Source organism: Melopsittacus undulatus, chromosome 21 (genome assembly GCF_012275295.1).
Source record: "Melopsittacus undulatus isolate bMelUnd1 chromosome 21, bMelUnd1.mat.Z, whole genome shotgun sequence".
NCBI classification, from domain to species: Eukaryota; Metazoa; Chordata; class Aves; order Psittaciformes; family Psittaculidae; genus Melopsittacus; species Melopsittacus undulatus.
In genome coordinates this window covers 1,170,828-1,184,933 of record NC_047547.1, presented here as the reverse complement: position 1 = coordinate 1,184,933, position 14,106 = coordinate 1,170,828, and the positions used below count along the sequence as shown (strand labels likewise).

The 14,106-nt window shown below is 54.0% G+C and overlaps 1 protein-coding gene across 1 annotated transcript in view; it reads right to left on the bottom strand.

Annotated features, from left to right (window-relative positions):
• The window catches only part of HDAC7 (histone deacetylase 7), a 68,154-nt gene extending 54,696 nt beyond the window's left edge, over nucleotides 1–13,458 (bottom strand). The window contains exon 1 of the mRNA XM_034071462.1: nucleotides 13,193–13,458. Coding sequence (XP_033927353.1) covers nucleotides 13,193–13,211 — 19 coding nt within the window. The 5' untranslated portion in view covers nucleotides 13,212–13,458. The remainder of the gene's footprint in view (nucleotides 1–13,192) is intronic.
• Nucleotides 13,459–14,106: the final 648 nt, after the last annotated feature.

The window sequence follows — 14,106 nt, the reverse complement described above, 5'->3', positions numbered from 1 at the left end:
GTGGGAGCATTACACTGGACTCAGCACTTTTGAGGCAGAGCAAAACACACCCAATTCTTCCATCACAGCTTCTCTCCTCCCAGCCTGCACGTTTCTATCTTGATGCAGTTTCCCAACCTATTCACTGAAAGAGAGCAAAGAAGCACCAAGAGGATGCAAAAGAAGAGCTATGATAAGATGGAGAAAGCAGAGAGATGCTCCCCATGTCCTGGCTCCAGTCACTCAGTCCAGGGTGCTGCAAGGTGAATATTGGTGTAGGGAGGAAAGTCCTTCATGTAATGTAAGCAGATGGTGCAGGTATTGCATACAGAGCTGGAGCCTCAGGTGAGCTCATGTCCATGCTGTGGGTCACACAACAACAGTGCCCACAGCACAGCCCACACAGGAGGGCATTGAGGATCACCAATGAGAACTTCATGCTTTGAAGATGCAAACCATTGAGTGAGCATCCAGCCTGGAAGCTGGAGAGCTCTGGCATCCCACAGGAGCCACTGCTGCTTTCTACCATGCTGCACCAACTCAGTGCCTTCCCCACCTGAAAGAGGGGAGGTTTCCCCACACAACAGGAGATTGGCACTGAGGAATTGCTGACAGTGACCATGAGCAAGAACTGCCTGCCCTGCCAGCCATTCCCTTCCTGGCTAATGAGAGCCCCTCTATTAAGCCCTTTGCTCATCCATGAAAGCATCTCCCAGGCGCTTGAAACACAGGAGGCTGGTACCAGTGGATGGGATGGAGATGCTGACCTGGGGCTATCCAGGCAGGAGCAGTCAGGAATAACACACAAATCCAGGTCAGCTGGGCTAGAATCCCAAATTCCCTGCGTGCTCCTGGGCAGGGGAGGGTCTGGATCACAATGAACCTGACCGTGCTTCCTGACAGACCCTACCCAGGCTCTTGAGCAGGCTGGCAGCTCCCTCACAGCTGTAAACAAGATGCAAACACAAGCTTTGGCAACCAGCTGGAGCCTCCTCTTCTCCATAGATTCATTCCCTCCCATCTCCACATCTCCTCATCCTCCCAAGCAGGGAATGCCTAAAACCACCCCCAATCACCACGACACGACAAGAGACATTCAGCAAAGAGCAGAGGATAAAGCAAGCCCGATGAGGCACAAAAGATGGGTTGAGAGCATCCCGCAGGGGATGAGGGTACCTTTGTTGTCAGTGCTCATCTGTGCCCTCAGAGCTGCTGCTGCCCCGTAGCTTCGTGTCTCTCTTTCACCCCAATGCACCTGAGAGCCCCAAGGCAGAGCAGCTCTTTAGTGTGGTCTGCGCCGTGTGAGCTGCTCTCCAGCTCTCTCCTCGCTGCAGTTTCCATGCTTGGTTTCAGAATGACGACCTCTGATGCGGTGCTGCTCTCACACAAGTGGGTTTCTCGCGCATCCTTTCAGTTCGTGCTCACACCCAGCTGGGGCCAACCGGTTTCAAAACAAAATGAAGCTGCCACAAGCTCCTGGGACTCCATCAACCCCTTGCAAACACTCGGGGCTCTGGCAGAAAATGGCCTGTCTCCATGAACCGGCATCACTGGGGTACCCGGCCAATGGAGATCCCAGGGGCAGATGCAGCAGGATGCCTGGGTTTGTGTCTGGGTGGACACAATGGGAGCAGCTTCAGAGCTACCCAGGAAGGGGAAAAACATTCCTTCCTTTGGGAATTAACACCCTAAAGCTCAGATTTCCACATGGCAGCAGCATCCATGTGAATGGAGGGATAGTCCCGACTGAGACAGAGACTGGATAATGGGCCAAAAGATGCCCAAGTGTAACAGGCTTGCTGAAGGGTACTGGGGGAGGCACTAAGGAAGCAGGAATTGCCCCAACCCTCCACCCAGCATCTCAGAGCACCAATATCCTGCTCGCTGTGCTTGGCAGCCTGCCCCTCCAGTGCAGTATTTACTGGTTGTCTCTGCAGCCATCCCTTATGGGCTGCAGCTCAGGTTCTGCACTGGTTGAGAGCAGATGGAGCCTGGTCTTCCACAGAGCAAATGAAGCTCTGGACACGGGTGGCTCTAAGAAGGAGGCCGAGAACAAGAGGGCAAGTTCACAAATGAGCATCATTCAGAATGGCTGGAGGCAAAGAACCTGGCCTGGTTCTTCTGCTGGGAAGGCTCCGTCAATGTGGAAGTCTCTATTCCCCCCCTATGCTGGAGCAAATTAGATTTCTCCCTATAATTGCCCTTCTGTTCCCAAACTGCTAATGTGTGCTCTTAGGATAAATGACTTTCAGTTTAGGTGAAAGGCAAATGGCAAATCAGGAGAGAGCCCAAGTGCAGTTTGCACGAGGCAAAAGACTTCTCCATCTCCCCTGCCATGAAATGAATTGACTCCCACTAAGCAATAGCTCTCACCGAGGAAGGACCTCAGGTCTGGAAGTGGTCCCAGGGCCATTAAATCCAGGGCTTGAACTAAGGAACATGGTATGGAATTGTCCCCAGCAGTCCACCATCCACATCCCCACTCCTGGAGCATCCCTGCTGTGGTATTTACTGCTGAACAGCAAAAGCCACCAGCTATAACCCCGTGCATGAAGAAGGAGAAACCGAGGGCACTGGCAGCATCAGAACCACTGTTGGTTTGAAGGGGGGATAGCAAGAAGTAGCCAGGCAAAGCTTTGTAAGACCCAAATCCAACATTGCCTCTGGGAAAAGCTGGGGGATGAATCTCATGATAACCTGACGAGCCCTGTGATGACAATGAGCCACATCATCTTCCTTCCCTTCACACCATCAAGGTGTTGAGCATATGAGAGACTGGTAAAAGGGCAGATGCTCCCCAACAGAGAAAGGTTTTAAGAAATATGGGGTCAAATTATCTTCTTATGCAATACTCCTGCAACTTATAAAACCTAAAGCTGCAGGACATGAATCAACCACCAACTGCCTGGGGTTAAAGAGAAACTTCCTCTCATAGCAATCTATTGCACAAGTGCCTTGTAACGGGAGCTCCTGCCTTCTGATACCTCTGTTAGGAAGAGGTTGGATGGACCATAGGGCTCTTGGGATGGGTCTTTATCCTCTTTTCTGTGCCCTTTTGCTCTCATCCATCTTCTCGTCTGTCCTCAAGCTGGTGAGCACTGAGGAGGTGCAAAGCCAGCAGCTCACTGCCTCATATTGGGGCTACCACAATGCGCAGCTCAGGCTGAGGTTTGTCTCAACACCATCATGGCCTTATTTTCTGAGCCCTGCTCTGAGGTCCAAGGACTTCATCATCTTCCTCTTCCTGAGATCCAGCTCAGGAATGAGTGAACCCTGTTGAGTCTTCTTCACGTGCAATCTGCTCCTAACAACCACTGGGCTGATGCCTCACAGAGGCTGCTCCTGCTTCACTTCCCATCCTCCATGGCCTCCCCTAGCCCATCACCTGTGAGGGTGCCGGGACACTGGGATGGGTTCAATGGAGAAGGTCTGGCTGCTCCATCCCATCAAAGCCAGGTTGGACACAGGGGCTTGGAGCACCCTGCTCCAGTGGAAGGGGTCCCTGGCTTGGAACTGGATGAGCTTTAAGGTCCCTTCCAACCCATCCCATCCCATGATTCAATGATATTACACCATAACCCGGTGTTCCAGCTGCCTGATGCCTGCCGCTCCCCAGTGCCATGGGATACGTGACCACACGGTGCCGGTGTTGCCGCGCTGTTTGCGGGGCTGGGGGTATTTTTAGCCGGTGACGCTCGGGGTATTTCGCTTCAGGATGTCCGGACTGAGCTTCTTTCTGGGAATCCCATGTTCTCTAATTGTAAACAGCCCCATTCAGTCGCTCACAGGCGCGAGAGGCCCCGACTTGTCAGGTGTGAGTCAAACAGGAAGCCGCTGCCGTGCACCCGTGGTGGTAGCCAGGAAGAAGTGCCCTTAGGACCTGGCCCCACAGCTCAAGCCCGTTTGCCATGAAGCTGTGATGGTTGGGATGCTGCCCATCTCCTCCTCCACATCCACCTTTATTTGGGTGCTGCTTAAGCCACCCCCCTATGAAAACAACAAGGTTTTGGGGTAATTTTGAAGCCCCAGAGCAACCTTTACAAACGAGGATGTTGTAAAGTATCTATACATGGCAGGGACGTGAGTCACCCCCAGCATCCATAGGGACTCATAGGGAAAGGTTCCCTGGCACGGAGCAGTGGCATAGGTGAAGCAGGGGATGTGCACGCATGTGCCCATCTCTTATCTGACTCATTTCAGTGTCACAGGGGAAACCCTGGCCCTGATAAACAGCTCCTGCTCCCTGCCTCCGCATCCACTAACTGAAATCTGGAGGCTATTTTTAACCCCAAAACACCCCCCGGCAGCGGGGGGGGCCCGCAGTGGCTCAGCATCACATCCCCGTTCTGCCTCATGCTCTTGTGCACCGGGGTAATGGGACCGCAGCATTGGCAAGTCATCAAGCAAAGTGAGACCAAAACAAGGCACACAGGCACTTTCCATGCTCAGCACCGTGGTCCAGGATGGGGTATGCAAAGCCAAAAGGCTCCAACGTGTTGTTTTCCACTGAAGGAATGAGCTGTTTAACCTGCTCAGAGCCACTGTTTTCCTAGAAGCATGGAATGGGTTGGGGTGGAAGGGACCTTAAAGCTCATCCAGTTCCAACCCCTGCCATGGGCAGGGACATCTCACACTAGGGTTGCTCTCCCATTGCAGCCACAGATGCTCAGCCCCTATCTGGAAACAGCAAGAGAAGCAGCATTATCCTTTCCCAGCCAACCTGGGAGCAGGGAGGGCAGGGGGAACACAAACCATGCCACAGCCTGAGCTTTGCACCCAAAGTGATGCTCAGCATGCATCACCCGAAGTGATGCCCAAGTGAGGATGTGGGGCTGGCCCTGCCATGGAAGGGAAGCTGAAGCCAGGGCTGGAAAAGGTGTTCCCAGGAGCTCTTTGTGCTCCTGCAGGGCGAGGGAGCGGATCCAGCCGGGCTCTGTGGGCAGAGCAGGACACCTCGTGCTTCCCCTGGCCTGGCTTTGGAGAATCCAGGGGTAAAGCTTCCAGCCCCCCTTAGGGAAACACCTCCGCTCCCAAACACTGTGGGAGAGAGGAGAGAATCTGGTTGTAATTCCTGCCCAAACAAAGGCAGCCTTTAACAGCAGCATCCCATCCCTGCCACAGGACAGCACCTGATGTTTCCCTTCCCAAGCCCCCACAGCGCCTGCGAGGGCTTTGGAAATCATCAATTCTGGGGCAGTTTTTTATGGCTTTAGGGAAGTTTTTGGGGCCAAGGCTCCCAAATGCCTTTACTTTGTCCCTGTGCATCACAGCCACCCCCCTCACCAAAGGTCCCATTCAGCCTGGCCTTGAACACTGCCAGGGATGGGGCAGCCACAGCTTCTCTGGGCACCCTGTGCCAGTGCCTCAGCACCCTCACAGGGAACAGCTTCTGCCTCAGAGCTCATCTCAGTCTCCCCTCTGGCAGGTTAAAGCCATTCCCCTTGGCCTGTCCCTGCATCCCTTGTCCCAAGTCCCTCTCCAGGTTTCCTGCAGCCCCTTTAGGCACTGGAGCTGCTCTCAGCTCTTCCCTGCAGACCATCCTCTGCTTTCTGCCTCCTGCCCAGGCACAACTGCTTCCCATTACCTCTTGTCTGGGTCACTTCAAACCCGAGCAGAAAGCTCAGAAACAGCCCAGGAGACATAAATCAGCCTCCAAACCCCAAGAAATCGGTCCCCGTTTGCCCATCAGAGGCTCCAGCAGGGAGCCCCACACCAGGCAGCCCATGATGAGGGTGAGTTGTGCTCCTGCCCCCCGGCCCTGCGGTTCCTGCTTGGGCTCTTTCTGCTCGGCTGCAGAGATGTGCTATAAACCCTTCATTTCCTGACACACATGGGATGAGGCCAAGGGGTCATGTTTTGGACAACCTGGGTTTTCCATGGCAACCGGCAATGATGTCAGCGACGGGCAATGATCAGGAGGGGCCTGGGGGATGGAGAGCTCTCCAGGAACAAGGCAGGAGGGGAGGCTGGGATGGTTGGGACACAGAGGGCTGCAGAGGAGCAGCCCCGGCCGTGTTTTCCTTGGATAGACCCAAGCACAAACCATGCCTGAACTGCTGGGTGATGGAGCCTGGCGCTGTGGCTATGGAGAGACCATCCTGCCCTCTCCTTCCTCCAGCTCCCATCCCTCTGCGCATCCCTCGGGCTCTCATCCCTGTGTGGCACAACAGCCCCAAGCAGCCGCTCTTGTGCAGCCTCCGAGCATCCTCACTGCCATGCACAGGCATTCGCAGCATTAATCCCTCCCACCCTTCGCCTCGGGGGCTGAGCTGCTCCGCTCCCCCTTCCCCTTCCCCTGCCATCGCTCTCCCTGCTTTGTTCCTTGCAGCTGGCTCTTCCCATCGCAAATTCCCTCCCTGCAGGGGAGCCCCTTTATGACACCAACAGAATGGAAGCCTCGGGCAGTTGGAGAGCCCTCCTGCAGCCGTGTCCGTCTGTCTGGCCGGGCTCCCCAGGGCTGGAGGCATCCGACACTGCGGGGCTGGGTGTGCACAGCGGTGAAGCCCTATCGGGGTTAGCTCCTAACACGAGTCAAAACATCCCCGTGTTTGCCAAGGCACCACTCTGCTGCCTGTCTGTCCCTGCCCATGGCAGCGGGTTGGAACTGGATGACCTTAAGGGCCTTTCCAATCCAAACCATTCCATGATAGAAATGCCTAAGTGTGTCTTTTCCAACCCAGAAACACCTATGGAGTGTGAAGCATCTCCTCAAACCCCATCCCTGCTGCTTTGGAGGGCTGGCCTGGACACATGGTTGTAATTAAGGAGATACAGCTCCCAGGATCTGAAATAGGACTACAAGGATGCTGCAGAGACACCTTCATCAGGGACTGGAGCAATGGGACAAGGAGTAATAGGCTCAGACTGAAACAGAGGAAGTTCAGGTTGGACCTAAGGCAGAAGCTCTTCCCTGTGAGGGTGCTGAGGCGCTGGCACAGGGTGCCCATGGAAGCTGTGGCTGCCCCATCCCTAGCACTGCTCAAGGCCAGGTTGAACAGAGCCTTGGGCAACATGGTCTAGTGTGAGGCATCCCTACCCATGGTGTGGAGTTGGAACTGGATGATCTTAAGGCCCTTTCCAACCCCAAATATTCCATGATTCTATGATTTCAGCCTAACTGGAGCCAATCTCAGCAATGAGCATCACCCGGCGCACTCAGCCCATGGCGCGTTGGTTCAGGACTGTCCCTGCGCATCCTTCCTATGGAGCCCACTTACAGAGGGGAGGGGAAGGGAAAAAGGAGGAAAATGGAGAGAAAACAAAAGCCCTCCGAAAAAAGCCCTTCCAAAAGTGGTGCCTGAAAAGGGAGCACTCAGCAGTGAGGTTTCCTGCGCAGTGAGAGTTGGCCAGCGAGCGAACAGGAAATCACTGCTTCCTGCCTGCAGAGGAAGCGCCTATCTAATGCCTGTGATCAAAAACAAACAGCACTTCGATTAAACAAACAAAGGACCTCAAACTTCAACAGCTTCGCAGCCTGGGGCAGCTCCAGCCGCAGGGAAACGCGGCCAAAAATAAGAAGCTTGTAACCTTGAAAAGGGCCCTCGTGCTCTGCCCCTCGCAGGGATGCTGCTCACGATGCATGGGGGGAAAGCAGAAGGGATTGGGCAACCTCTTGGCCATCCCAGGACCCAAACACCCTCACTGCAAGAGAGACATTGAGGGGCTGGAGTGGGGCCAGAGAAGGGCAATGGGGCTGGTGCAGGGCCTGGAGCACAAGGGATGGGGAAGGGCTGAGGGAGCTGGGGGGTTTAGGCTGGAGGAGAAAAGGCTCAGGGGGGACCTGATCACTCACTGATAGGAGGATGGAGCCAGGAGGGGCTGGGCTCTGCTCCCAAGGGATGGGACAAGAGGAACCGGCCTCAAGCTGCACCAGGGCAGGTTTAGATGGAGCTGAGGAACAATTCCTGCCCCAGAGGGTGCTCAGGCATTGGAACAGGCTGCCCAGGGCAGGGCTGGCATCACCATCCCTGCAAGTGCTCACACACACTCAGTGCCATGGGTCAGAGGTGGCCTTGGCAGTGCTGGGAATGGTCAGACTTGGTCTTGAAGCTCTTTTCCAACCTGGCTGATTCTATTCTATGAATGGAAGTGGAAGATGTGGCCTCCAGCAATGCCCCCAACCCCTGGGTTTGCTGAAGGACCACAGCTCACAGCCAGAGCTGCATCTGAGCTCAGCCCCACACATCCCCAGCGCTGCAGGAACCCCACCTTCATTAAAACCCTCCTGCTCCAGCCCTATGGCTCTGAAGAAGAGGTTGAGAAGCATTTGCCCAAGGACAACAGCAAGAGCCCAGTGCCTTCAAACCCTCCACAAGAGATGGGAACCCACCTCCCATGTGGGGCTGTTTAAGGCACTAAACTGGCAGACAGCTCCTTCCTCCTGCCCAAGGCCCATTGCAGATACCTGTGGCTGCATATGTGGCTTCAAGCCAGGTCCCTGTGTCTGGTCTCTCCTTGGCTTGTCTCAGTTTTGGTTGGAGATTCAGTTTCACGTACAGGGATGTTTCCTTTCTGATCTGCTACAGAGATTATCGCTTTTCTTGGTTCTAATGCAGATTCACTTGTCTTAAACATAATGAATTCAGGAAATGGGAAGAAGGGTCTTTTCTTACTACATCTGAGCAGGAGCTACAGTCCCTGGACTATAAATCATTCCTACGACTGCACAGCAATACGATCTCAAGCCTGTTTCAGGGTTTCACCTCCAGTAAAGGGGCCAGAGGATGCTAAGGGGTGTGAAAAGCCCAGGAATCTCACAATGGGTTTCCAACGTGCTGAAGCCCTTTTGTCTGGATAAATCACAGCAAAGAGATTGATCTGAAAGGTCAGCAGGACCCAACAGCCACGTCCTCCCTATCCCATGTCCTGGCAGTGATGGGATCTGCCTCTGTGCCAGGAGAAGCAGGCTCTGCTGCAGTGTTCATCACGAGTGACAGGGTCTGGGTCTCACCCAAGAAGTGACCAAACCCAAACATGTTCTGTTTACCCAATTTAGAGCACAGACACAAAGAGATGGAGGAAATGGGTTTGCTCCAAACTTGAAGCCTCGGGATACATCCAACATGAAACCCATTCCTGGAAAGCCATATTCCCTACAAAGCCATGCTCTGTCCCCAAAACCCAGGATGAGCCCTCTCCTCTGCCTGCCTTCAGGTCCTCCAGCCTTGTCCAGCCAGCCCAGGGTCCTGCAGGCTGCACATTGCTCATTCCACACATGGCCGGTGCTCTGGGCATTCCCAAAGCCAGGCCGGCTGGAAAACCTCCTCTCCCAGCATGAGAGCGAGCACAGAAAGAAAGGAACAAAGAGGCTGGAGCTGTGCTGGGACTCGGGGTTTGAAAGGGAGCAAATGCTTTTCTTCATCCCACTGAGCGCCCTGGTGAGCAATGGTTCAAGGATAAAGGATGGGGAGCAGTTACCAGGGAGGAGAAGGCTGGGGGGAGAGAAAGAGAGGCTAAAGCAGACTGAACCCCAGTGTTCCCTGCCTGTTGGCCTGCTGGGGACAAGCAGAAGCCACAGACCGGCAGCCCAGGGCTGCAGCAGCACCAGAGAGGACCGGGTACCCATCCCCATCTCCTCTTATCCCATCCCCATTGTGGGGTGCAAGCTGCAGCACCTCAGGTCCTGACACAGTGGAATGGTTTGGGTTGGAAAGCACCTTAAGCTCGTCCAGTTCCAACCCCTGCCATGGGCATCACCTTCTAGTAGAGCTCGGGGTGGGTTTCACAGCCCCATACACAGCAGAGCACAGGGATATTATTCTTATATTCTTATAGATCCAGCTACAGGCTGAAGAAATAACTATTCCAGAGCCACCGATAGCCCCACAATGGGCTTGGACAGCAAATTTCAAGGATGGAGGGATGTGTGTGGCCACAAGGGTCTTCCTGTGTGGCCACCACAAAGAACCTCATTATTTAGCAGTTTGATGGTGATATTATAACCATCAGGTAGAGCCTGAATGCCTGCAGCTCAGGCAAGATGGGAATTGCCTCCTCTGCCTGGTTTTGGGGGGAAGAAAACCTGTTTCCTGCCATTATAGCTGCTCCCTTGGCTTTATTTGCTTTTAAAGTAAACTTCCTGATGAATTAACCAAGCCCAATTAATACAGGTTTAATGTGCATCATCCTCCTGATGCAAACACAATGTATGGCTGTGTCTGAGAAGGAGATATACCAAAGAGAGAGTGTCACTGCAATAAGGTCACAGCTGGGTACCCAGCACTGTGTACCATGAGCGTGGCCAAGCACACCATGCCACCTCCATCCCAATACACCAACTGGTCCAGGTGGCTGTTTCCAAGCTCTTTGCCCGCAGAGCAGCCCCAGGCTCAGCTTCACCAAGGGAATAGAGCCGTAAAGCCAGGATGGTGAGTACCAAAGTCTGATAGTCCATTGAGAACATCAAGTGTTTGATGGTACAGTGAGTGTGTACAGAGCAGCACTGCCATCCCACCCTCCTTTGCCCAGTCCACCCACTTGCCTGCTGGTGTGACACTGGGGCTGTCAGAGGGAATGGCTGATGCTGCGGGTGGCAACAACCCCTGTGCCTTGCCAGACCATCCCAACAAGGAGAATACGTGATGGCCAAGAGCCAGGACATGATCAGACTACAAGGAAAGTCCTTTCTGGGTGTTTGCCCTCTGAACGCTCATCTAAGCCTCTTGAACAACATCTGGTCCTTCCTAGTGCAGGATTGCAGCCCTGGCCTGGCAGGTGAGAGGGTTGCTGATGCTGTTCCATCCCTTGCTGGAAAATACATGCAACATCCCTGGAAAGTTGATTGCTAACATGGAACTGCAGGCCAATTTCCTCATTGTGCAAGTGCCAAGAACCCGGAGGAGCTCCTGGAGGCTGCTATGGAGGGGGCTATGGGCACAGAGATGGGGAAGACTTGCAGTGCTGGATGTGGCAATAAAGTTCTCCTCTCCACTTGAAAACCAAGAGGACACAATTATGCCTCTGAAAAGCCCCATTAATTTGAAGGTCCCATCTACATTTCTATTAACACATGTCAGCTCCTGCTGGAGAAATGCCTGTCCCAGGCAGTAACACAACAGCTTTGGAGGCTTCCTCCTGCCGCAGACCTGAGGTCTGTTCAGTATCAAGCCTGGAGATGCTCATTTCACCTCCCTCATTCTGCTACTTTAAAGCCCGATTCTATCCAGCTCCTTCAACTCAGCCAGTGGGATGGAAGGTGAATGTGACAGCTTCCCTTGAGTCAGTAGGCTCTGATCCTCCTGGAGTAATCCTACTCATGGCCATCCCTGAGGACAGCTCCAAGTCTGCTTTCAGAGATAGCAGAATGCTGCCCAGAGCTGTTGGATGTAATCAATGTCCCTGGCTAAGAGCAAATGGCACAAACACAGCTGTGCTGGGATGGAGGGGAAACACCATCTAGACCAAAAATGGGGCTTTATAGAGGAAAAACTCAAAGCTTTATCTACCTACCCTACTCTGCCCTGCCACAGAACAGACCACACAGGCTCACACACAGGATGGCTTTGGCACAAGCCACACGTTCTGCAGGTCTCTGAGAACACTTCCAGCCATGTTTTGGAATCATGGAATGGTTTGGGTTGGAAAGAACCTTGAGATCATCCAGTTCCAACCTCCTGCCATGGGGGGATTCCACTAGAGCAGGGTGCTCCAAGCCCCATCCATCCTGGCCTTGAACACTGCCAGGGATGGGGCAGCCACAGCTTCCATGGGCACCTGTGCCAGTGTCCCACTAACCTCAGAGGGAAGAACTTCCTTAGATCCAACCTAAGCTGTGAATGCCCCAGATTCTGTGGTTCTCTAGACATGCAGCATTTCCCATCTGCTGAAGGACATCTACCACTGTCCCACCGCTGCTCCTGTAGCACTGCAGGCTCCCACACCACCACCATGCATCCGTCCCCTGTACCACATCACCACCGGTTTTCTCCCAGTTGCCGACTAATATGGAGGTAGGGGATGCACTGGATGTTATTGTGCAGCTACAGGATCTGGTACAAGTGAAAGAGGGGGGTATTTGGCCTCTGACAGAGCCATGGTCCCTGCTCCTTTGCTCCCTTTGTCCCCTGGGCACTGCAAGCAAAGCAAGTTTGGTGGTGGCAAAGAGCGGGGTGGTTACAGCAGGGAGACCATTGGAGATTCCCCACACAGGGAATGCAAACACCATCCAAGGAAGATTCCATAAGGGAAGCACATTTCAGCTGCTGGCAAAGGCCTGACACAGAGAGCAGTGGGGAAGCACCAGAGCTGGTTTGGTGCACAGGGAATGGAGCAAGTGTCCTGGGGAGCTGCTCCTGAGGAGGAGCTGGCAGGTTTGCAATGGGCTTTATTTTAGTGGCCTGCAATCCCTTGGGAAGATCTTAAATAAGATTCCTTTGGGATCGGCCTGCTTGCCTGGGAATCAGCTACAGTTTCCTGGGAGAGTGGGACTGGAAACCCGCCTTGGAAAGTGCACATTAGGGAGCAGCTTCATCGCTCATCCCGAATTCCCCTCGCTAACAAACACCACACTGCTGCTGAGACCTCCTGTACTTTGCCTCCTGCTTTCTTTATGTGCGCATGAAACAATCTACATAGATCCCTTGGGCAAAACCAGACCCCAGAGAACACCTTCCAACAGCACACACCGCATCTCTGCCTGCTTCCTGCCGGCCCCAGCACGGACACAGCGGCTGCAACCCACCGATGCCCTGCTCCGAGCAGCAATTCCCAGTGCTCCAGCACATCTCTCCCTTCTCCATGTAACCTCAGACTGGACAAATCCTGTTGAAGGCAAGAGAGCAGAACCACCACAGGGAGGTCCCCAGCATCCACACAGCACAGCGAAGCCAAGCACCATGAGGGTGTCTCCCACCCGGTGCCATTCCAAGCTCCTCCCGTTAGTGTCCCCCCTGGCCTGCAGAGCCCCGCAGGAGGATCCCCCTCCCGCAGCTCAGCTCGGATCGCTCCTGATTGCATCACATTTGTTTTCCTTTGCCTTTGGGCTCAGGATTCCTCCCACCTTGCGGAGCGCTGGGGGTTTGCCCACTCTCACAACGGGAGCCAAATCCGGGTGGCAAAACCTTCCCCAGCGGGGACAGCATCGGATGGGGAGAGGTTTAACGCTTACAGCATCCGTCCTTGTGCTACACAAAAGCTCCGCAGCCGGACGCGAGCACCCACCGGGAGCGGCCCCGTTGGCGGATGCGGTGATCACGGTTACTAACAGGCTACTCACCCTGGCTTTGTCCTTGCATCCAGAGGAATTAAAGCCCTTGGAGAGGAGGTCTCATTGTTCAAGAGGTGCTTAACGGGAGGCAGCTGTTTGCTTTATATCTCAAGATTCACTAAAGATCAGGAAGAGAGAGAGAGAAAGCGAGGGGACGGCGAAAGGGGAGGGACTGAGAGACGGGCCCAGAGGCCGTATAGAATGACAATGGAAGGAAATGCTTTATCAAACCTAGAAAGCCAACCCTGCCCTGGGAACACGGAGGGAGAAAGGGGGGGAAAGAAACACTTGCAGAAGGAAAGCGAGTTGAGCTGCCCCGAGTTCCTCCCTTGGCAGAGCCCTCCTCCTCCTCCAGCCCCTTTTCCCAGCATAGGGAAAGCCGTCGGGCTCCAAGGCTTCTTTTGCATGGAACAGACAAGGGGGAAAAGCTGCAGTTCTTGTGAAAACACAAATAAATTCAAGAATCCAACAAGCAAACTCCTGCCCGGGAATGGGGATGGGAATGGGAATGGGAATGTGACGCTCTTCCCCCTCCCCCGGCTCCAGCCTTCCAAGTTTCTATGAGTCAAACGTTTGCAATGTGTTACCGAAATGTTACCAAGCTGGAATGCAGCATCCAGAGGGGTGAGCTCATAAAACCTTGTGTTTGTTGGCTGGGGGAAAGTGTCACCGGCAGAGAATTCGCTGCTGCTTCTTCTCCCTTTTGTTTATCCCAACTCCTCATTCCCCAGCCCCGGGGTTCATGGTTGTGCAATGCTGACACCCGGTGCGGGTGGCATTAACCCAGAGCTCCCTGTCCCAAATGGAATGGGAAACTGCACTGTTAAGCCAGAGAGCAAGGGAAGAAGTCACTCTGACAGACATAGGGCCTGGAGGGAGTTCAGTTGTACAAGGACAGAGCTCAGCATCCAATGCGCTGCTTA